At 42.7% G+C, this 20,816-nt stretch overlaps 2 protein-coding genes across 3 annotated transcripts; both read right to left on the bottom strand.

Moving 5' to 3' along the window:
• Positions 1 to 4,993: 4,993 nt before the first annotated feature.
• Positions 4,994 to 9,463, bottom strand: LOC121536071 (zinc finger protein 768). The gene is made up of 3 exons (XM_041843380.2): positions 9,428 to 9,463; positions 7,047 to 7,168; positions 4,994 to 6,162 (listed from the first exon to the last, which is right to left on the bottom strand). Exons 1-3 carry the CDS (start codon positions 9,438 to 9,440, stop codon positions 5,215 to 5,217), a joined length of 1,083 nt encoding a protein of 360 aa, XP_041699314.2. The 5' UTR covers positions 9,441 to 9,463; the 3' UTR covers positions 4,994 to 5,214.
• A 6,928-nt stretch (positions 9,464 to 16,391) lies between these two features.
• Positions 16,392 to 19,310, bottom strand: LOC121561822 (transcription factor Ken-like). 2 transcript variants are annotated; one of them, XM_045217445.1, is made up of 3 exons: positions 18,819 to 19,310; positions 18,009 to 18,094; positions 16,392 to 17,827 (listed from the first exon to the last, which is right to left on the bottom strand). In XM_045217445.1, exons 1-3 carry the CDS (start codon positions 19,099 to 19,101, stop codon positions 16,637 to 16,639), a joined length of 1,560 nt encoding a protein of 519 aa, XP_045073380.1. In that variant the 5' UTR covers positions 19,102 to 19,310; the 3' UTR covers positions 16,392 to 16,636. The 2 variants fall into 2 exon arrangements, with proteins under 2 accessions (XP_045073380.1, XP_045073382.1); XM_045217447.1 differs by having other exon boundaries at positions 18,009 to 18,091.
• Between the last annotated feature and the right edge of the window lie 1,506 nt (positions 19,311 to 20,816).

Below are 20,816 nucleotides of genomic sequence, written 5' to 3'. Positions count from 1 at the left end.
TTTTACTGTGGATATAGATACTTTTGTACCTGTTTCCTCCAGCATCTTCACAAGGTCCTTTGCTGTTGTTCTGGGATTGATTTGCACTTTTCGCACCAAAGTACGTTCATCTCTAGGAGACAGAAAGCGTCTCCTTCCTGAGCGGTATGACTGCTGCGTGGTCCCATGGTGTTTATACTTGCGTACTATTGTTTGTACAGATGAACGTGGTACCTTCAGGCGTTTGGAAATTGCTCCCAAGGATGAACCAGACTTGTGGAGGTCTACAATTTTTTCTGAGGTCTTGGCTGATTTCTTTAGATTCTCCCATGATGTCAAGCAAAGAGGCACTGCGTTTGAAGGTAGACCTTGAAATACATCCACAGGTACACCTCCAATTGACTCAAATTATGTCAATTAGCCTATCAGAAGCTTCTAAAGCCTGACATCATTTTCTGGAATTTTCCAAGCTGTGTAAAGGCACAGTCAACTTAGTGTACAGTGGGGGAAAAAATGATTTAGTCAGCCACCAATTGTGCAAGTTCTCTCACTTAAAAAGATGAGAGAGGCCTGTAATTTTCATCATAGGTACACGTCAACTATGACAGACAAAATGAGAATTATTTTCCCAGAAAATCACATTGTAGGATTTTTAATGAATTTATTTGCAAATTATGGTGGAAAATAAGTATTTGGTCAATAACAAAAGTTTCTCAATACTTTGTTATATACCCTTTGTTGGCAATGACACAGGTCAAACGTTTTCTTTAAGTCTTCACAAGGTTTTCACACACTGTTGCTGGTATTTTGGCCCATTCCTCCATGCAGATCTCCTCTAGAGCATTGATGTTTTGGGGCTGTCGCTGGGCAACACGGACTTTCAACTCCCTCCAAAGATTTTCTATGGGGTTGAGATCTGGAGACTGGCTAGGCCACTCCAGGACCTTGAAATGCTTCTTACAAAGCCACTCCTTCGTTGCCCGGGCGGTGTGTTTGGGATCATTGTCATGCTGAAAGACCCAGCCACGTTTCATCTTCAATGCCCTTGCTGATGGAAGGAGGTTTTCACTCAAAATCTCACGATACATGGCCCCATTCATTCTTTCCTTTACACGGATCAGTCGTTCTGGTCCCTTTGCAGAAAAAACAGCCCCAAAGCATGATGTTTCCACCCCCATGCTTCACAGTAGGTATGGTGTTCTTTGGATGCAACTCAGCATTCTTTGTCCTCCAAACACGACGAGTTGAGTTTTTACCAAAAAGTAATATTTTGGTTTCATCTGACCATATGACATTCTCCCAATCCTCTTCTGGATCATCCAAATGCACTCTAGCAAACTTCAGACGGGCCTGGACATGTACTGGCTTAAGCAGGGGGACACGTCTGGCACTGCAGGATTTGAGTCCCTGGCGGCGTAGTGTGTTACTGATGGTAGGCTTTGTTACTTTGGTCCCAGCTCTCTGCAGGTCATTCACTAGGTCCCCCCGTGTGGTTCTGGGATTTTTGCTCACCGTTCTTGTGATCATTTTGACCCCACGGGGTGAGATCTTGCGTGGAGCCCCAGATCGAGGGAGATTATCAGTGGTCTTGTATGTCTTCCATTTCCTAATAATTGCTCCCACAGTTGATTTCTTCAAACCAAGCTGCTTACCTATTGCAGATTCAGTCTTCCCAGCCTGGTGCAGGTCTACAATTTTGTTTCTGGTGTCCTTTGACAGCTCTTTGGTCTTGGCCATAGTGGAGTTTGGAGTGTGACTGTTTGAGGTTGTGGACAGGTGTCTTTTATACTGATAACAAGTTCAAACAGGTGCCATTAATACAGGTAACTAGTGGAGGACAGAGGAGCCTCTTAAAGAAGAAGTTACAGGTCTGTGAGAGCCAGAAATCTTGCTTGTTTGTAGGTGACCAAATACTTATTTTCCACCATAATTTGCAAATAAATTCATTAAAAATCCTACAATGTGATTTTCTGGATTTAATTTTCTCATTTTGTCTGTCATAGTTGTACCTATGATGAAAATTACAGGCCTCTCTCATATTTTTAAGTGGGAGAACTTGCACAATTGGTGGCTGACTAAATACTTTTTTCCCCCACTGTATGTAAACTTCTGACCCACTGGAATAGTGATACAGTGAAATAATATGTCTGTAAACAATTGTTGGAAAAACTACTTGTGTCATGCACAAAGTAGATGTCTTAACAGACTTGCCAAAACTATAGTTTGTTAACAAGACATTTGTGGGATGGTTGAAAAACGAGTTTAAATGACTCCAACCTAAGTGAATGTAAACTTCCGACTTCAACTGTATCTACTACTCTCACCACTCCTCCCCCTTGACCCCTCTTCCTCTACTTTCTTCAAATACAAATATTTACACATGTTAAGTTTGCTGAAAATAAACACAGTTGACAGTGAAAGGATGTTTCTTTTTTTGCTGAGTTTATATATATAAATAAAACAATGAGAAAGGTGACATGGCCGGTGGCCCATGGGCCTTTATTAAATATTTTGCCCAATTTCTCTGTTATACTAATCTATAATGAGCCTTTGGCTGATCAGTAGGCAATGGCCGGCCCCCCTACCAGGATGGGCCGGCCCAGTTTTCTGATAGGCTGAGCTAAGGTCACGCAAACATACATTCAAAGTCAAAATTCATAATCACTGGATTAGGATGCATATCAAAATATCATGAACTCATACATTCCTGCTTGGATGTGTTATGTAGGAGTTCATGATACTTTGATATGCATCCTGATACAGTGAATGTCATGAATTTTGGGTTGACAATTTGACTATAGTTGCTATATTTTACTGTCAAAATTAAGGTGACCAGATTTTGGAAAGGAATATTGGGGAAATGTAAAAAACATGTGCACTATGAATGACTTTATTAGATGATAACTCATGATTTGGGTTGTTTTGGGTTCGACCGTATCATGGGCTGGTGCTACCAACTGGAACAGTTAATGACACCAGGGGGAAATTGTTGCCAGCACGCGCAGTGATGTGGGCTGGTGTGGAAAAAATGCCAGGCCCGAATTCTTGTCCCAGTCCGCCCCTGAAAAAACCCATCCCACTCCTTCAGTCACATTCATGTCACATCCCAACTAAACAGGCTCGGAGGCCTGTGAGGGCAGACCATCCTTTAAAAGGATTTTTTGCAATGCCTCGGCTGTAAACAAAAGTATGGATGAAGTTAATTTCTTCACTCGATCTACCACACGGGTCAGTCAATCTGCACCAACAACTCCATCTACTTCCTCAGGTATTAAATCTGCACGTACTTTATGCGCCACCCCAGATATAACCTCCTTGATAGCCGCTCTGCTTTGAAGATCCATATACAAAACATTCCACTCATATCTTCTTGAGGCACAATGCACGCTTCTTCTGCTTCGTTGACACAAAAAAAAGCTATATAAGCCCACTTCTTGTGACCCTTACTGACGCCACTTCACCCAACGCCTCATGCATGACATTTATCGAGACTTCAAACGGATCTCCCAGGTTACATTGGTCCAAAACCCTCACTCCGACTAAAAACGAGTCTAGGGGTTTCCTATTTCCACCACCACTTTACTTCTCATTTCCTTCCTTTTTCGCCAGTGTAACCCACTCACGACACAGATTTGATAAAACATTTTACATAAAAGAACAGGTGTCACCTGATTATGCCAAATAATGTCGGGGGGGAAGGGGGTGTTATAAAGGTGTTATAAAAAAGAGGGATATTATATTTGTTATGAATAGAACATAGCCAAAACCAAATTCAGAGGGGAAATATGATGTTACACTTCAATGACAGTGTTTCAGCTATGGGTAAATCCATTTGAATTCAAATCACTTTTTGATGGCACCCCTTTTGATTTGAACAAAACCCATTGTAGAAGTGCTCAGAAAGTAACTGTTTGGACCTGAATACCAAAACATTCAAGAGATAAAAGGTGAGACATCCATGTCTTCATCACTGGAAATTGGATTGATATTTAAAAGCGTACAAACTGGGTTGTCAAACTATTTTATTGCTGGAGATTTATTTTATTTAAAAGAAAAGAAAATAAAGTCAAAAAAGAAAATGTAACGTCAATTATCTAAAAACCTGTAAAATGAGAATTATTTTCATATTCGCATATGTTGTACCCTATTTTAAATCATCTAAGGTTTTTGTGTTGTGCCCGCCATCAGTTGAGACACAACACGCTCTTGAATACATGGTTGGTGTCATGTTTTGGCTGATAAATGTACTAACATTTTAAATTTCAAAATGGTACCACAAAGATGGTTAGAGGTCCACACATCCGAGAATGTTGACTTGAATGGGAATTAGCTGTTGTTTTAAATTATACTGTAAGCTATATAAATAAATAGTCGCACACTCTAAATTATACTGCCAATCCTCCATAGGAAACCTATTGAAAAATAGAGAATAGATATGACCATTTATGTTGACATTAAACGGTGGGTGGACGAAGGTCATCTTTGTGATAGTAATTAAAAGTAAATATGTCAATTCAATAAAAATGTAAATGGTGTACCAGCTAAATTGCAGTAGTCTGAAGGGATAGGTCCATTCTATAAATTATATTTCTATGATTGAAATGACACCCACCCTGTATTCAAGAGCATGTTGTGTTTCAACTGATGGCGGGCACAACACAAAAAAACTCAGATAATGTGAACTAGGATCGAAGCTGCAACATCGGAATTTACGTGTCACTTTCTGACAACTTCTTCCATGGGCAAACGTGCATGGAACGTTTTGTTTAAAATCATAAAGGATGCTGTCAAAAAGTGAGTGAATTCAAATGGATTGACTATGCCAGCACACCAAACAACAAGTCTGTATCATGTGAGAATGTGAGCGTACTTGAAAAAGAAAAGGAAAGCCGCACACTCTAGGAGCTCAGATGCAATAATTTAATAACCTAATAACCAACGTCAGCTTGTCTGTCGAAACGTTGGTTATTAGGTTATTAAATTATTGCATCTGAGCTTCTAGAGTGTGCGGCTCTCCTTTTATTTTTCAAGTGTTCTACTGCGCTAGCCAGCACCTCGCCTAAACAGGTGTGCGTTTCTTTCGCCTCCAAATTAGAGCGTACCCAGATGCTCAACTGAGGGACTTTGTAATAAATAAATAAAACTCTCTCTAAGACACTTCACATTATAGGTATAATATGTCAGCAATACTAAAGAATGGTTCCCAGATATCCCCATACATCTCAAGCCACACTGCTAAGATTTCTCCCCGTTGTGGACACTCCTATGTTTGATAAGGTTACTCTGGAAGGAGAAGCTCTTGTAACATAGTTTGCACTTGAAGGGTCTCTCGTTGGTGTGAACGGTCTGGTGCTGCTTGATATATTTCGTCTTAGCGAAGCGCTTCCCACACGTAGGGCAGGCATATGGCTTGTCGGCGTCCGTCCTAATGCTCGGCCTCCCACGTTGTGACCCAATGACACCAGAGGAGGTAGAAGCAGGAGCCACCACCCTCAGGTGGTTAGTCTTTGTGCTCCCTCCTTGACCTCTAGCCATTGTTTGGGTGTTGTTGGGATTGTGTGCTGTGTTATAGGCTAGGTACCTCTCGTGGTGAACGCCCATCCCGGCCCTGTCTGTATTTGTGGGATAACTATGAGGTAACTGTGGAAGGCTAGACCCAGGCCTTCTATGAACCCAGTCACTAGTCATTAGACGAGACCCTGAAGGAGAAGGCAGACTTCCTGATAGACTACCACCAGGGGGGTCTCCCACCACTCTCTGTGAAGGCTGAAGCGCAGGGTGACCTGCTCTGTTCATCATGGAGACTGTGGTGCTTGTATCATAGGAACAGGAGGGTCTATCTCTATCAGCCCCAGGTCCTGCTTCATCCCTGCACTGAGACTGTGAAGAGAAGAGTGTGGGCTGCAGACTGGATCCCTGACTGGAGCCTCTGTCTCTCTGATGACCACCAGGACTTAGGTTGTTCAGTCCACCTGTCCACTGGTTGTGTTCTGTGTGGTGCTGGTGGTGGTGGTGGAGTCTCTGTCCCTCGTGGTTGGGTCCTGGTTCTGACTCGTGAAGGAAGCGCAACGGCTCCTGCTCCAGGGTTCTGATCTGGTGGCAGGGTTTGTGACCCGCCACCTCAGAGGTCCAGTCTCTCCCGCCAGCAACACCGGATTTCAGCAGGTCCTCATGGACTGCACACTTCAAAACAACGATTGTACAGAAAAGCATAAAGTTAATATAAGAAACTCTTTGCTGTGCACACAGAAACATGACATAAAATGTTAACCACAGTCAAGCCTCTAACACTGTGATTCAAGTACCTAACAATATGGAGCCATTGGAGTTTATTATAAAAAATGTCCTTATGTGTTGATTAAATAATTTAATATAATGTTTTGGTTTGACTGAGATAAGGGAAGTCAGTCAGCACCGAGTTGATTTTGTATTTAATTTAAACAAAATGGTCATACACTCACATAACGTGAAGTACATTACTTTTATTGCACAAAACGATATGTGACAAATACAATAACTTTTCTCACTATGGTAACACTTTACCTTTTCTTTAAAAATATGGTACCCTCGCTTTGACAAAATGAATTTTAAAATATTTTAGAAAAGGTTCAACATTACACACAGCTTCACTACTTCCTGTCAAGTAAACATGAATTAAGGCACTATAACTTCCTCCATTATAAAACACCAGCATCAAACAACAGGACAAGGTTGTCACTTATCATCAGTGAAGCATTTTTACAGACACCATCACACCAACCATCACCATATCATCTACTCTGCTTCATCATACTCATTCTTTCCTCAGTTCACCTCATTCAGTTCCCTACTACCGGTACATCCGAAACCTACAGAATTAACTACAAACAAACTAACTAGTACTACATTACATGTCACTATACTCTATACATGGGCCGTGTGCATTTTCTGCTGGTGTATCCTAAAGTAGCTCCTCTCTAATAACCTCTTCCCACAGTGCGTACAGGCAAACAGCCTCTCTCCTGTGTGGACCTTCAGGTGCATCTTTAGCTGGTAAAAAACAAACATATGGATTTCCATCCACTGACCTCCACTTTGTCGCCTCTGGTGTTGGCCTGCTCAATCATGTCGTCCCCCGGGGCCTTGGCTGCACCAGTCTGGGAATCCAAGATGACCGCCCAGTCTCCTCTGTTAGCCTCCAGCCAACCACCTGCAGGAAGAGGTTAGAAAATAGACTTTACATATGGGGGCCATACTTGTGAACTTTTGCTTAGACCATGGTTTAAACCATCGGTCTAAAATGGCTAGCTGCTAGCTTTTCTCATAGGGCAACATGGCCAAATTAGCCACGATTCTGTGGACGGCCAGCTGAGCACATAATTATATCCGGTAACAAAATAACAAATCAACCTATCAGAGACCTTAAACGGTAGAGCTGCCATCCATTCGCATTTGTTCAACAGGTAAATTTGGCCAACAGTGGCAGATTGTTAAACCATCCAACTGCTTGGTTTAATTTATTACCCATGGTCTAAGCGGAGTAGTGGCGTCATCCACTAAAGTGGTCTACGCCACATGTTGGCATATGGTGGCTGTGAGTTCAAATCCCATTCAGGCCAAGATTATTTTAAAAGAGAAAATCCTCCACTGCTGGTCGTCGAGTGAAATAGCGCAAATGTGACGAAGTAGCCAATTACCAAAATGCATATAAATGCATATAAAACCTACAATTAAGTGTACACGTCTATGTAACTTCGCCTATATTCATTGTAGCGACAAATATTTCTGAATTAGGCCTATCCTATAGCCTGTGTTTCGGTCTGAGTGACTTCAAGTTGTGAAGCCAGGAGAAGGCTAGGCTTCACCTCAGTAGATTCCTGGAGAAGCTGCGCCCTCACTGGACACTTGGTGAACCTAGCCAGACCAGTCAATTTACACTTTGTTACACATGTGTGACAAGGTAGGCTAGATAATGATTCAAAAAACGCATATCAAATGTTGTAGCCCTAACCTACAAGTAAGCAAGTGTACACATCCATGCAGCCTCGTATACTAAGACATTATTAGGTCCTAGCAGTATGTTTGTGAAGAAGGCTGAAGAAAGTCTTAGGCCTAGAGCCTTATGAAATGAATTCTTAATCTTCATTTTTAAGGTGATGACTGCACTTTCCTTCTAAATACAATACCACAATGAATGTCCACATGTCAAAAGAAAAATTATGACCCCACTGGGGATATGAATTTAAGTCGCAAGTGATGAAAAGTGTCAGGAACTAAGCGTCTTACACTGTCAGCTAATTGTCCAGACCCATTTTTGTATGTGATGCAATTAATTTCTGTATCAGAATGTGCGGGTGGACTCCTGGTAAGGATGCACCTCAAAAAGCACAAGAAAGAGGATTTCGACACCCACCACCTCAGATTGTTCTGAAATTGTTTCTGTTGTTCGAAACAGATAAGATTAGCATTCCTGCAACATTATTTTGTTGAAATATAATTTAATCTCTGAGAAATTAAGCTAATTGATAGCACCAAAATTGGCCATTTTAATTTATAGGATTCATATAATGTTCAATGAATATAGTCCATAACATCCTATTTGGACCACATTTTTTACTAACAATGAATTAGACATGAGGAATCCAGAGAAATTGTCAACCAACAACGAGTATATAGTTCTCTATGTCTGATATATAGTATGGAGCTGTGGCTCTGAGTATTGTTTCTTCATCCTATGTAATGTATTCCCAGAGAATTTGGTGATGTATTTTTTTTTCCTGTTCAGAAAAATGTGTCTTTTAAGTTGTTAGGTTTATGTCCCATCCTACATCCTGATATTACCAGGTTCTGACCACTAGATGGTGCTGTTCCAAGTTATTTATTTTTTAAAGAATCCCCACCCCTCAATGTTTAAGGGATAGTTCACCCAAATTACTAAATGAGATATTGGTTTCCTTACCCTGTAAGCAGTGTATGGAAAAGGTATGACAGCAATCAATGCATTGCTTTTGTTCCCCACTGTTTCAAATGCTAACTTTTTAGCATTTGTAGCACAAATCCAATGCAAGTCAATGGTACCTATATTAGCATTTTCACGCTTCATGTCCAAATCATCCTGAAGTATCTAAAAATGTATTGTGTAACTCGATGATGTTACTTATAGATGATTTGGATATGCAATGAATAATTTCTCTGAACAGGGGAAAGAAACCATCACCAAATTCGTTAAGAATACATTACATAGGATGAAGAAACAATACTCCGAGCCGCAGCTCCATACTAGTTAGACATTGAGAACTGATACTGTATACTCGTTGTTAAGGTGGGATTGGCGTGGGGGGTCCATGGGTGGCTTGACCATTTATTTAGATTCCTCATGTCTTACTCATTGTTAGAAAAATGTTTGGTCCAAATTGGATGTTGGGTACTATATTTATTGGATATTATATGAATCCTATTTTTCCCTTACCTTGCGCCCCCATCTTTAGTCCACTCAGCAGATCAATGCTCTCTGGTCCGTCTTCTATTGTCTCCTCTTTGACCAGCACCAGATCAGGCTTCCCATCCTCCATGTCTACTGACTGTAAGAGATACAGAGTAAGAGGATATGAGCACCCTGCTATGGAGCATCTTCTGATTGGGCAATAAGGTATTGCTATGATTACTATTCAAACATTTTAGTTGATTTGATACTATGCAAACATGTTAGATTAGATTATTTGTCACGCTTTCATGGTTTGATCATTCAAAGACATGGGCCGTGTCCGAAATACCCATACATGTGTCCTAAATAGTAGGCTGTTTAGTATGCGAAAGAAAGAATGTTTAATAGTATGCAACGTTTTGAAATTCTAGTATACCTTAAATGCCCGGATGTTATACTCTTTTCGGCTTTGACAACAGCTGATCAAACAGATATGGGGATGCTCAACCAAAATCAACTAATAACAGGAAACAACGCAGGCAAAACTGAACTTCTGCTCTGAGAGGCTCTCTGGATACAGGCCCTGACCTAATACCATTCAGACAGTAGTTCACAGTGGGCTCACCTCAGTGAGACAGTGTGTAGTCCTGTGCTGCTCAGCTGGTTCCTCTGTGGGTTCAGGAGGAGGTGTAGTCTGGTTTTCTTCTATGACCATGGTCCCCTCAGGGTTCCCCAGACCCTCCTCACACCCCTCCTCCTTCACCAGCAGCACCTCTGGACCCTCCTCCTCCTGGAAGAGACAGGTGATACATATTACACAGACATACACTCCCTAAGGTACGTACACACACAGATAATAAACACACTTTCAACATAGTGTGTTTACCCTTCCCCACTACGTTTGAGTCCTATACTGTAGTTACAGAATGACTTCATATAAGTCAGCTATGATAAGTAAAAAGTCATCATCAGACAAACCCGACTAAACTATTTTGACGTGTACAGTAGTTTATAATTTTTTTCCCCTACCAACCCTCCCCTAATTGGTGTAAACTAATGGACAACTTCCAGTTTATACAGCCTATATCAATTTTTACGGACACAGTATATTTTACATTACTTCTATTTTCCCTTTCTTTTTTCCTCCCAGCTTTCAACTTATTCCACATTTAGTTGTGTTACAGCCTGAATTCAAAATGAATTCGATTTTTTTCTCACCCATCTACTCACCCAATACCCTATAATGACAAAGTGAAAACATATTTTTAGAAATTTTAGCAAATGTATTGAAAATGAAATACAGAAATCTAATTTACATTAGTATTCACACCCAGCCTTCAGCTACCCTCAAGCCCTCCCATCTATCTCTGAAGACCATCCAGTTTTGATTTCGAATTGCCATATATTTCTCAACTGTGCTGTTATGTTTCACAACATTTCTGAACCTTTCTATTCTCATAGTTTCTACAGATTGTAAATTAAAGATAAACATTTTTGCTATGAGTACTATTATATTATTGATCGATTTCTTTGTATATGTCCATAAAAATTATGCTGATTCATGATTTCGACTGGCTGAGAAAAGCTGCCTGCCTGTCTGTCTCGTCCCGACATAATTTCAATATTGAAACAATGTTGCAAATGTCAGAAAGACAGACTGCAAGTTTTATACAAATCTCCACTGTTGAAAACCAATTGCTAGTCTAAAAGAAATGGGAGATAATGTCTAGATGCTTTTTACAGTGGAGATCAAGTTTATAAATTGCCTGGTTGGGCTGATGAGACAGTGGATTGCGCAGTGTGATGGAACAGAGTAAACAGGCATTTCAACGTCATAGCTTTAGCCTGTGGTAACTTCTGAAATAGACACCGGCTGGAATGCCGTTTTAACCAACCAGCGTCAAGGATTAGACCCTTGTATAAATTGTATATAACATTCTATTGGTTGCAAGAATTTTGTATAATAATTTAAATTTAAAAACTTGAAGTTTTGAATCCGCCATCATTTTGTGTGAGAGGTCCAATACTTTAATATTTAATCATTTCTTCCCTCCGAATTCATTATATAAATAGGCCCGTTCAATTTTGTTTGGCTTGCCGTTCCAAATAAATAGGGGTTTGTTAGTGTGTGTATGTGTAGGTACAGTGTATTCGGAAAGTATTCAGACCCCTTCCCTTTTTCCTTGTTACGTTACAGCCTTATTCTAAAATGGATTAAATAAAAAATGTTTCTCATAAATCTACACACAATACCCCATAATGACAATGCAAAAACAGGTTTTTAGACATTTTTGCAAATGTATTCAAAATAAAACAACTGAAATACATTATTTACATGTATTCAGACCCTTTGCTATGAGACTCGAAATTGAGCTCAGGTGCATCCTGTTTCCATTGATCATCCTTCAGATGTTTCTACAACTTGATTGGAGTCCACCTGTGGTAAATTCAATTGATTGGACATGATTTGGAAAGGCACACACCTGTCTATATAAGGTCCCACAGTTGACAGTGCATGTCAGAGCAAAAATCAAGCCATGAGGTCGAAGGAATTGTCTGTCTGATTGTGTCGAGGCACAGATCTGAGGAAAGGTACCAAAATATTTCTGCAGCATTGAAGGTCCCCAAGAACACAGTGGCCTCCATAATTCTTAAATGGAAGAAGTTGGAACCACCAAGACTCTCCCTAGAGCTGTTCGCCCGGCCAAACTGAGCAATCGGGGGAGAAGGGCCTTGGTCAGGGAGGTGACCAAGAACCTGATGGTCATTCTGACAGAGCTCCAGAGTTCCTCTGTGGAGTTGGAAGAACCTTCCAGAATCCCAACCATCTCTGCAGCACTCCACCAATCAGGCCTTTATGGTAGACTGGCCAGATGGAAACCACTCCTCAGTAAAAGGCACATGAACGCCCGCTTAGAGTTTGCCAAAAGGCACCTAAAGGACTCTCAGACCATGAGAAACAAGATTCTCTGGTCTGATGAAACCAAGATTGAACTCTTTGGCCTGAATGCCAAGCGTCACGTCTGGAGGAAATCTGGCACCATCCCACGGAGAAGCATGGTGATGGCAGCATCATGCTGTGGGGATGTTTTTCAGCGGCAGGAACTGGGAGACTAGTCAGGATCAAGGGAAAGATGAATGGAGCAAAGTACAGAGAGATCCTTGATGAAAACCTGCTCCAGAGTACTCAGGACCTCAGACTGGGGCGAATGTTCACCTTCCAACAGGACAACGACCCAAAGCACACAGCCAAGACAACGCAGGAGTGGCTTCGGGACAAGTCTCTGAATGTCCTTGAGTGGCCCAGCCAGAGCCCGGACTTGAACCCGATCGAACATCTCTGGAGAGACCTGAAAATAGCTGTGCAGCGACGCTCCCCATCCAACCTGACAGAGCTTGAGAGAATCTGCAGAAAATAATGGAAGAAACTCCCCAAATACAGGTGTGCCAAGCTTGTAGCGTCATACCCAAGAAGACTCAAGGCTGTAATCGCTGCCAACGGTGCTTCAGCAAAGTACTGAGTAAAGGGTTTGAATACTTATGTAAATGTGACATTTCAGTTTTTTATTTGTAATACACTGCTCAAAAAAATAAAGGGAACACTTAAACAACACAATGTAACTCCAAGTCAATCACACTTCTGTGAAATCAAACTGTCCACTTAGGAAGCAACACTGATTGACAATACATTTCACATGCTGTTGTGCAAATGGAATAGACAACAGGTGGAAATTATAGGCAATTAGCAAGACACCCCCAATAAAGGACTGGTTTTGAAGGTGGTGACCACAGACCACTTCTCAGTTCCTATTCTTCCTGGCTGATGTTTTGGTCACTTTTGAATGCTGGTGATGCTTTCACTCTAGTGGTAGCATGAGACGGAGTCTACAACCCACACAAGCGGCTCAGGTAGTGCAGCTCATCCAGGATGGCACATCAATGCGAGCTGTGGCAAGAAGGTTTGCTGTGTCTGTCAGCGTAGTGTCCAGAGCATGGAGGCGCTACCAGGAGACCGGCCAGTACATCAGGAGACGTGGAGGAGGCCGTAGGAGGGCAACAACCCAGCAGCACGACCACTACCTCCGCCTTTGTGCAAGGAGGAGCAGGAGCAGCACTGCCAGAGCCCTGCAAAATGACCTCCAGCAGGCCACAAATGTGCATGTGTCTGCTCAAACGGTCAGAAACAGACTCCATGAGGGTGGTATGAGGGCCCGACGTCCACAGGTGGGGGTTGTGCTTACAGCCCAACACCGTGCAGGACGTTTGGCATTTGCCAGAGAACACCAAGATTGGCAAATTCGCCACTGGCGCCCTGTGCTCTTCACAGATGAAAGCAGGTTCACACTGAGCACATGTGACAGATGTGACAGAGTCTGGAGACGCTGTGGAGAACGTTCTGCTGCCTGCAACATCCTCCAGCATGACCGGTTTGGCGGTGGGTCAGTCATGGTGTGGGGTGGCATTTCTTTGGGGGGGCCGCACAGCCCTCCATGTGCTCGCCAGAGGTAGCCTGACTGCCATTAGGTACCGAGATGAGATCCTCAGACCCCTTGTGAGACCATATGCTGGTGCAGTTGGCCCTGGGTTCCTCCTAATGCAAGACAATGCTAGACCTCATGTGGCTGGAGTGTGTCAGCAGTTCCTGCAAGAGGAAGGCATTGATGCTATAGACTGGCCCGCCCGTTCCCCAGACCTGAATCCAATTGAGCACATCATGTCTCGCTCCATCCACCAACGCCACGTTGCACCACAGACTGTCCAGGAGTTAGCGGATGCTTTAGTCCAGGTCTGGGAGGAGATCCCTCAGGAGACCATCCGCCACCTCATCAGGAGCATGCCCAGGCGTTGTAGGGAGGTCATACAGGCACGTGGAGGCCACACACACCACTGAGCCTCATTTTGACTTGTTTTAAGGACATTACATCAAAGTTGGATCAGCCTGTAGTGTGGTTTTCCATTTTAATTTTGAGGGTGACTCGAAATCCAGACCTCCATGGGTTGACAAATTTGATTTCCATTGATAATTTTTGTGTGATTTTGTTGTCAGCACATTCAACTATGTAAAGAAAAAAGTATTTAATAAGATTATTTCATTCATTCAGATCTAGGATGTGTTGTTTAAGTGTTCCCTTTATTTTTTTGAGCAGTGTACATTTGCAAAAATTTCTACAAACCTGTTTTTACTTTGTCATTATAGGAATAAGGCTGTAATGTAACAAAATGTGGAAAAAGTCAAGGGGTCTGACTACTTTCCGAATGCACTGTATATTTAGTAAGTGTATATTAGTTATAAAGTTGTGTGATGTATATGGCCAGATGTGATGTATATTAAAGGGAGTCTCAATGAAAGTCTTAGAATGAAAAGTCAAATGTGTTGTTTATTAAACATAAACACGTTTTAAATAGAACATATAAAAACCACACATCCACATGTCTCAACTTCAAATCTGCATGAACTTGATAAACTGCATTTATTTTGTCATTAAAAGTGTCTTGGGAAAAAAGAAAATAGTTGAATAGAATGAAATGGGCATTTGTGAACATTCTATAGCCAGCTTGATTCTGTTTAATTTGAGGGACCTAGGAATTTTGTTTTGAAGCTCATTTCCTGCAATTCTACTCATTACATCTTTTAGATAGGCTATTTAATTATAATAATAATGGATAAGGAAAATAAAGTCTAGACCCAATTTCCCCAAATGTTATTCCGCTACCAAATATGTTTTATTATGATAATTTATATGAACCCTCAATTTAATTATACATATACAATGTGTGACTCTCGCTATCAACTGATCGTTTCACTTTCTGTAAAAGAGAATAAGATGACTTCACAATTTCTTTGACTCCTACACTTTAGAATGTTATAGCTCAGCTTCTGAATGTCAGGCTTATACAGTGGGGAGAACAAGTATTTGATAACCTGCAAAATCGGCAGTGTTTCCTACTTACAAAGCATGTAGAGGTCTGTAATTTTTATCATAGGTACACTTCAACTGTGAGAGACGGAATCTAAAACAAAAATCCAGAAAATCACATTGTATGATTTTTAAGTAATTAATTTGCATTTTATTGCATAACATAAATATTTGATCACCTACCAACCAGTAAGAATTCCGGCTCTCACAGACCTGTTAGTTTTTCTTTAAGAAGCCCTCCTGTTCTCCACTCATTACCTGTATTAACTGCACCTGTTTGAACTCGTTACCTGTATAAAAGACACCTGTCCACACACTCAATCAAACAGACTCCAACCTCTCCACAATGGCCACGACCAGAGAGCTGTGTAAGGACATCAGGGATAAAATTGTAGACCTGCACAAGGCTGGGATGGGCTACAGGACAATAGGCAAGCAGCTTGGTGAGAAGGCAACAACTGTTGGCGCAATTATTAGAAAATGGAAGAAGTTCAAGATGACGGTCAATCACCCTCGGTCTGGGGCTCCATGCAAGATCTCACCTTGTGGGGCATCAATGATCATGAGGAAGGTGAGGGATCAGCCCAGAACTACACGGCAGGACCTGGTCAATGACCTGAAGAGAGCTGGGACCACAGTCTCAAAGAAAACCATTAGTAACACACTACGCCGTCATGGATTAAAATCCTGCAGTTCACGCAAGGTCCCCCTGCTCAAGCCAGCGCATGTCCAGGCCCGTCTGAAGTTTGCCAATGACCATCTGGATGATCCAGAGGAGGAATGGGAGAAGGTCATGTGGTCTGATGAGACAAAAATATAGCTTTTTGGTCTAAACTCCACTCGCCGTGTTTGGAGGAAGAAGAAGGATGAGTACAACCCCAAGAACACCATCCCAACCGTGAAGCATGGAGGTGGAAACATCATTCTTTGGGAATGCTTTTCTGCAAAGGGGACAGGACGACAGCACCGTATTGAGGGGAGGATGGATGGGGCCATGTATCGCGACATCTTGGCCAACAACCGCCTTCCATCAGTAAGAGCATTGAAGATGGGTCGTGGCTGGGTCTTCCGGCATGACAACGACCCGAAACACACAGCCAGGGCAACTAAGGAGTGGCTCCGTAAGAAGTGTATCAAATACTTGTTCTCCCCACTGTACATGCCTTATATATCCCACAATGTCTGGGCCTTGCACTTCAACGCTCTTAGTTGTTGCGTAAATTGACCAACTACTGCTGTTTACTTTGTGCATCTACGTAATCTCACTGAGTCTACCTTTAATGCAGGGTTTTACGTTAACGTCAGAAGCTATCGAGTGGAAGGGTTACTTTCTATTTTATAGAGCGGAATGGTTTTTCTGCTGGTGTATCCTGAGGTATCTCCTCTCTGAGAACCTCTTCCCACAGTGCGTACAGGCGAATGGCCTTTCTCCCGTGTGGACCTTCATGTGCATCTTCAGCTGGTGCTGACGGGAGAACCTCTTCTCACACTGGGGGCAGCTGTAGGGTTTCTCCCCTGTGTGGACCCTCTGGTGCCTCTTCAGGGTGCCAGCCTCAGCGAAACACATGTGACACTGGGTACAGCTGAAGGGTTTCACCCCTGTGTGGACCCTCTGGTGGATCTCCACCTTCTGGGGGCAGCTGAAGCCTTTGTTACAGAACATGCAGAGGAACCGCTTCTCTTTACTATTGCCAGATGTAGCTCCCCCTCTCCGATCCTGGGGTCTAGCCCTGTCGTTTGAGTTCAATACCTGATCGAAAAGGACGCGGCCGTGTGAATCGGAAGGCCCCATCGACGTGGACACTGGGTTGCGATCCCTGAATGCGTGTAAAGGGGAGTGGGTCGCAACATTTTGATTTGTCTCTATGATTTCCCCGTAATCTAACAAATCTCTGCCCTGTGAGTGTCCATCTCCTAGGTGACTATCTGGATTCCATTCGTCGCCCTCCAATTTCACAGTCACTTCATCTACAGCCAGAACCTCCCCTTTCTTATCTAGGCACCCTTCAGAGTATACACTACTACTGTACTGGTTCCAGTCCCCTCTAGACAGATCAGTCTGTGTCTCTAAACCCAAGGGCATGTTGCCAGGTTCCATCTCTGTAGCGTAAGAACAAGAAGGATCATCACCGCCAGTTTCTAACGCTTCACCATCCCCACAGGAATTAACCGTCCTCTGGCTCTGGTGAAATACCGGTAAATACTCTGAGCCGGGAGCAGGAGGACAGCCGAGTGGCCCCAGCCTCTTTGGATCTGATCTGTGGTCAGATCCTGTGTGTAAGAACATGTGTGTTACAGTTAAAGTCTTGGTGTCTGTCTTTGACTTGAGGACGGCGTTCGGCGTTCCACTGACCTCCGTGATACTGCATCGGGTCCTGGGCTGCGCTGGGGCAGTGGTGGGGTCCTCCATAGCTACAGGGGGCGCTCCAGCCAGTCCAGTCTGGATGTCACAGCTGTGCCGTGGGTCCTCCTTTCCTTCAGACCTCTCCAGCTTGACCTCAGGACCTGCAGCCTCTGCATCTGCAGACTGACACAAGAAGAGGGGAGGTTATTACCGGTACATTAGTAAAATTGGATAACAATATTGTAGGGAAGTCTCACAAGCTCCCCTATGGCAAGTGAATAGCTGAGGGGAGCCTTTCAGAAATAAACTGGACACATTTGATTTACAAAGTTTAAAAAAAATTATGCAACACTATTACACAAACCTCTATCACGATAATGTGCTGGGTTGAGGTTCCACTTCCCTCATCAAAAGTGATTGGTTGGTCATCTCTCCATCTATTGTGTCCTGCTGGTTTCACAAATAGGTTTTTAGGTTAGCTACTGTCTGCTCAACGGTATAGACCCCATTCTGTGTTTGCAAACATTGCTGCACCAGGGCTATGCGCAGAATTTGGTTCCAGAAGACGGGGAAGTTCTCATAGAACGTCAGCAACAACAAAAATTAAAACACATTACACATTACTTTTTGATTATAATTGGATTAAAGCTCGCATGAATGTCCTGCTAAATATAACGTTTGTGTCATCATCGCAAATCAACTGCATTATACTTTAAAATGATGGTTATTTCGGCTAACTTTGCTACAGTCTATGTCAATGAGCGTTAGCGTTCGAACTAACTGCTGTATCCAAAATAGTTATATATTTAAAAAAAAGACAACCAAATATAATCATAGTGACTGTTCAAGTAATAATCAAAACATTATACGCGTATGACAACCCAAAATTCTATGGCTCTGGTTACAACAACCTATGAATAGTTATTCGGGGCCCTGACTGACGACTGGGTGACCTGCTTTCATTCTGCAATCTGCATCCAAAAGTAGCGCGCATCTGGTTAGAATACCTGAACGATATTTTGTCTGTGCAAGATAGCTAGCTAAGTAATCAGGGAAATTACTGTATACTATCCAAAAACGGACCAAGACCCAATTCTGGGTAACACATCTGAACACATGTGCAGAGGGGAATAGGGAGACAGACCGCGCAGCCTCGGCCTTCTACAAATTGTACCTCTTGCCATTCCTCTGTATCGGTCGAGGATCTTGACACTACTAGGACGACTGGCAACTACGCGATCTCGCATTGTCCTCTCTGCGCGCTCCCGTGCCACCTTCAGTTCCAGTAGCTGTAGTTTCCTCCGCAATGACCTGTTTTCATTCTGGCTTTGAGACATTTCCAAACGAAACACTGCATAGTCGTTGTCTACGAGTTTACAAATATCTGCCACTGCTGCATTCGCTAGCACCTCCATAATGGAGGCTATTTGAGTGTGAAAAACCATACAGTTAGCCATTGTTAGCAGCTAGCTAGCGTTACCTAGATAACATATATCAATCAAGTCCTGTCTACAACGCGAATTAAAGACTACATGGGGTAAGAATGTGATGCTGTGCTGTTAAATTGTCCACATTTTGAGTTCCATTGTGTTGATAAACGTCTAAATAACAACAATAAAAAAACGCTAACGTGGAAATGTTTCTTGGTCATTGTTTACTTCCGTTTACACTGAAGAGAAAGGATGTTATTGGTAGGCGTCATAGCTCAAAGGGTTTGGCTAAATGAAGAGTATGCGCACTGTACTTTATTATAAAACATGTTTTACCTTTATTTTAACAGGGAGCCCTGCATCTTACAATTACACAACAAATTACACCAGAAAATAAAAATAGTAACAAATAAAATATGACTCATGAAAATTAATCACATTCCTCAGCAAATATGTCATCTCTCCAATAGTGTGTGATTCAGGGTGTTCCTGCATGTGGGCATTCCTGCATCTGCAGTGTTTTTCTAATAAATTATGATTATGATTTTTTCCCTTATCAATCTACACACAATACCCCATAATGACAAAACAAAAACGGGTACATTTATACAATTTAAAAAACGGAAATATCAAATTTACATAAGTATTCAGACCCTTTACTCAATACTTTGTTGAAGCACCTTTGGCAGCGATTACAGCCTCAAGTCTTCTTGGGTTTGACACTACAGGCTTGGCACACCTGTATTTGGGGAGTTTCTCCCATTCTTCTCTGCAGATCCTCTCAAGCTCTGTCAGGTTGGATGGGGAGCGTCGCTGCACAGCTATTTTCAGGTCTCTCCAGAGATGTTCGATCGGGTTCAAGTCCAGGCTCTGGCTGGGCCACTCAAGGACATTCAGAGACTTGTCCCGAAGCCACTCCTGCGTTGTCTTGGCTGTGTGCTTAGGGTCGTTGTCCTGTTGGAAGGTGAACCCTCGCCCCAGTCTGAGGTACTGAGCACTCTGGAGCAGGTTTTCATCAAGGATCTCTCTGTACTTTGCTCCGTTAATCTTTTCCTCAATCCTGACTAGTCTCCCAGTCCCTGTCACTGAACAACATCCCCACAGCATGATGCTGCCACCACCATGCTTCACCAGAGGGATGGTGCCAGGTTTCCTCCAGATGTGACGCTTGGCATTCAGGCCAAAGAGTTAAATCTTGGTTTCATCAAACCAGAGAAGCTTGTTTCTCATGGTCAGAGTCCTTTAGGTGCCTTTTGGCAAACTCCAAGCGGGCGTTCATGTGCCTTTTACTGAGGAGTGGCTTCCGTCTGGCCACTCTACCATAAAGGCCTGATTGGTGGAGTGCTGCAGAGATGGTTGTCCTTCTGGAAGGTTCTCCCATTGCCACAGAGGAACTCTCGAGCTCTGTCAGAGTGACCATCATGTTCTTGGTCACCTGCCTGACCAAGGCCCTTCTCCCCCGATTGCTCAGTTTGGCCAGGCGGCCAGTTCTAGGAAGAGTCTTGGTGGTTCCAACTTCTTCCATTTAAGAAGAATGAAGGCTACTGTGTTCTTGGGGACCTTCAAAGCTGTCTCTGAGAATTGTCCACAGGTGAACTCCAATCAACTTGTAGAAACATCTCAAGGATGATCAATGGAAACAGGATGCACCTGAGCTCAATTCCGAGTCTCACAGCAAAGGGTCTGAATACTTATGTAAATAAGGTATTTGTTTTACATTTTTAATAAATTAGCAAAAATGT

The sequence above is a fragment of the Coregonus clupeaformis genome, unplaced genomic scaffold (genome assembly GCF_020615455.1).
Source record: "Coregonus clupeaformis isolate EN_2021a unplaced genomic scaffold, ASM2061545v1 scaf1058, whole genome shotgun sequence".
In the NCBI taxonomy this organism is placed as follows: domain Eukaryota; kingdom Metazoa; phylum Chordata; class Actinopteri; order Salmoniformes; family Salmonidae; genus Coregonus; species Coregonus clupeaformis.
The sequence above is the reverse complement of the archived record's forward strand: the minus strand, read 5'-3'. Positions and strand labels throughout refer to the sequence as shown.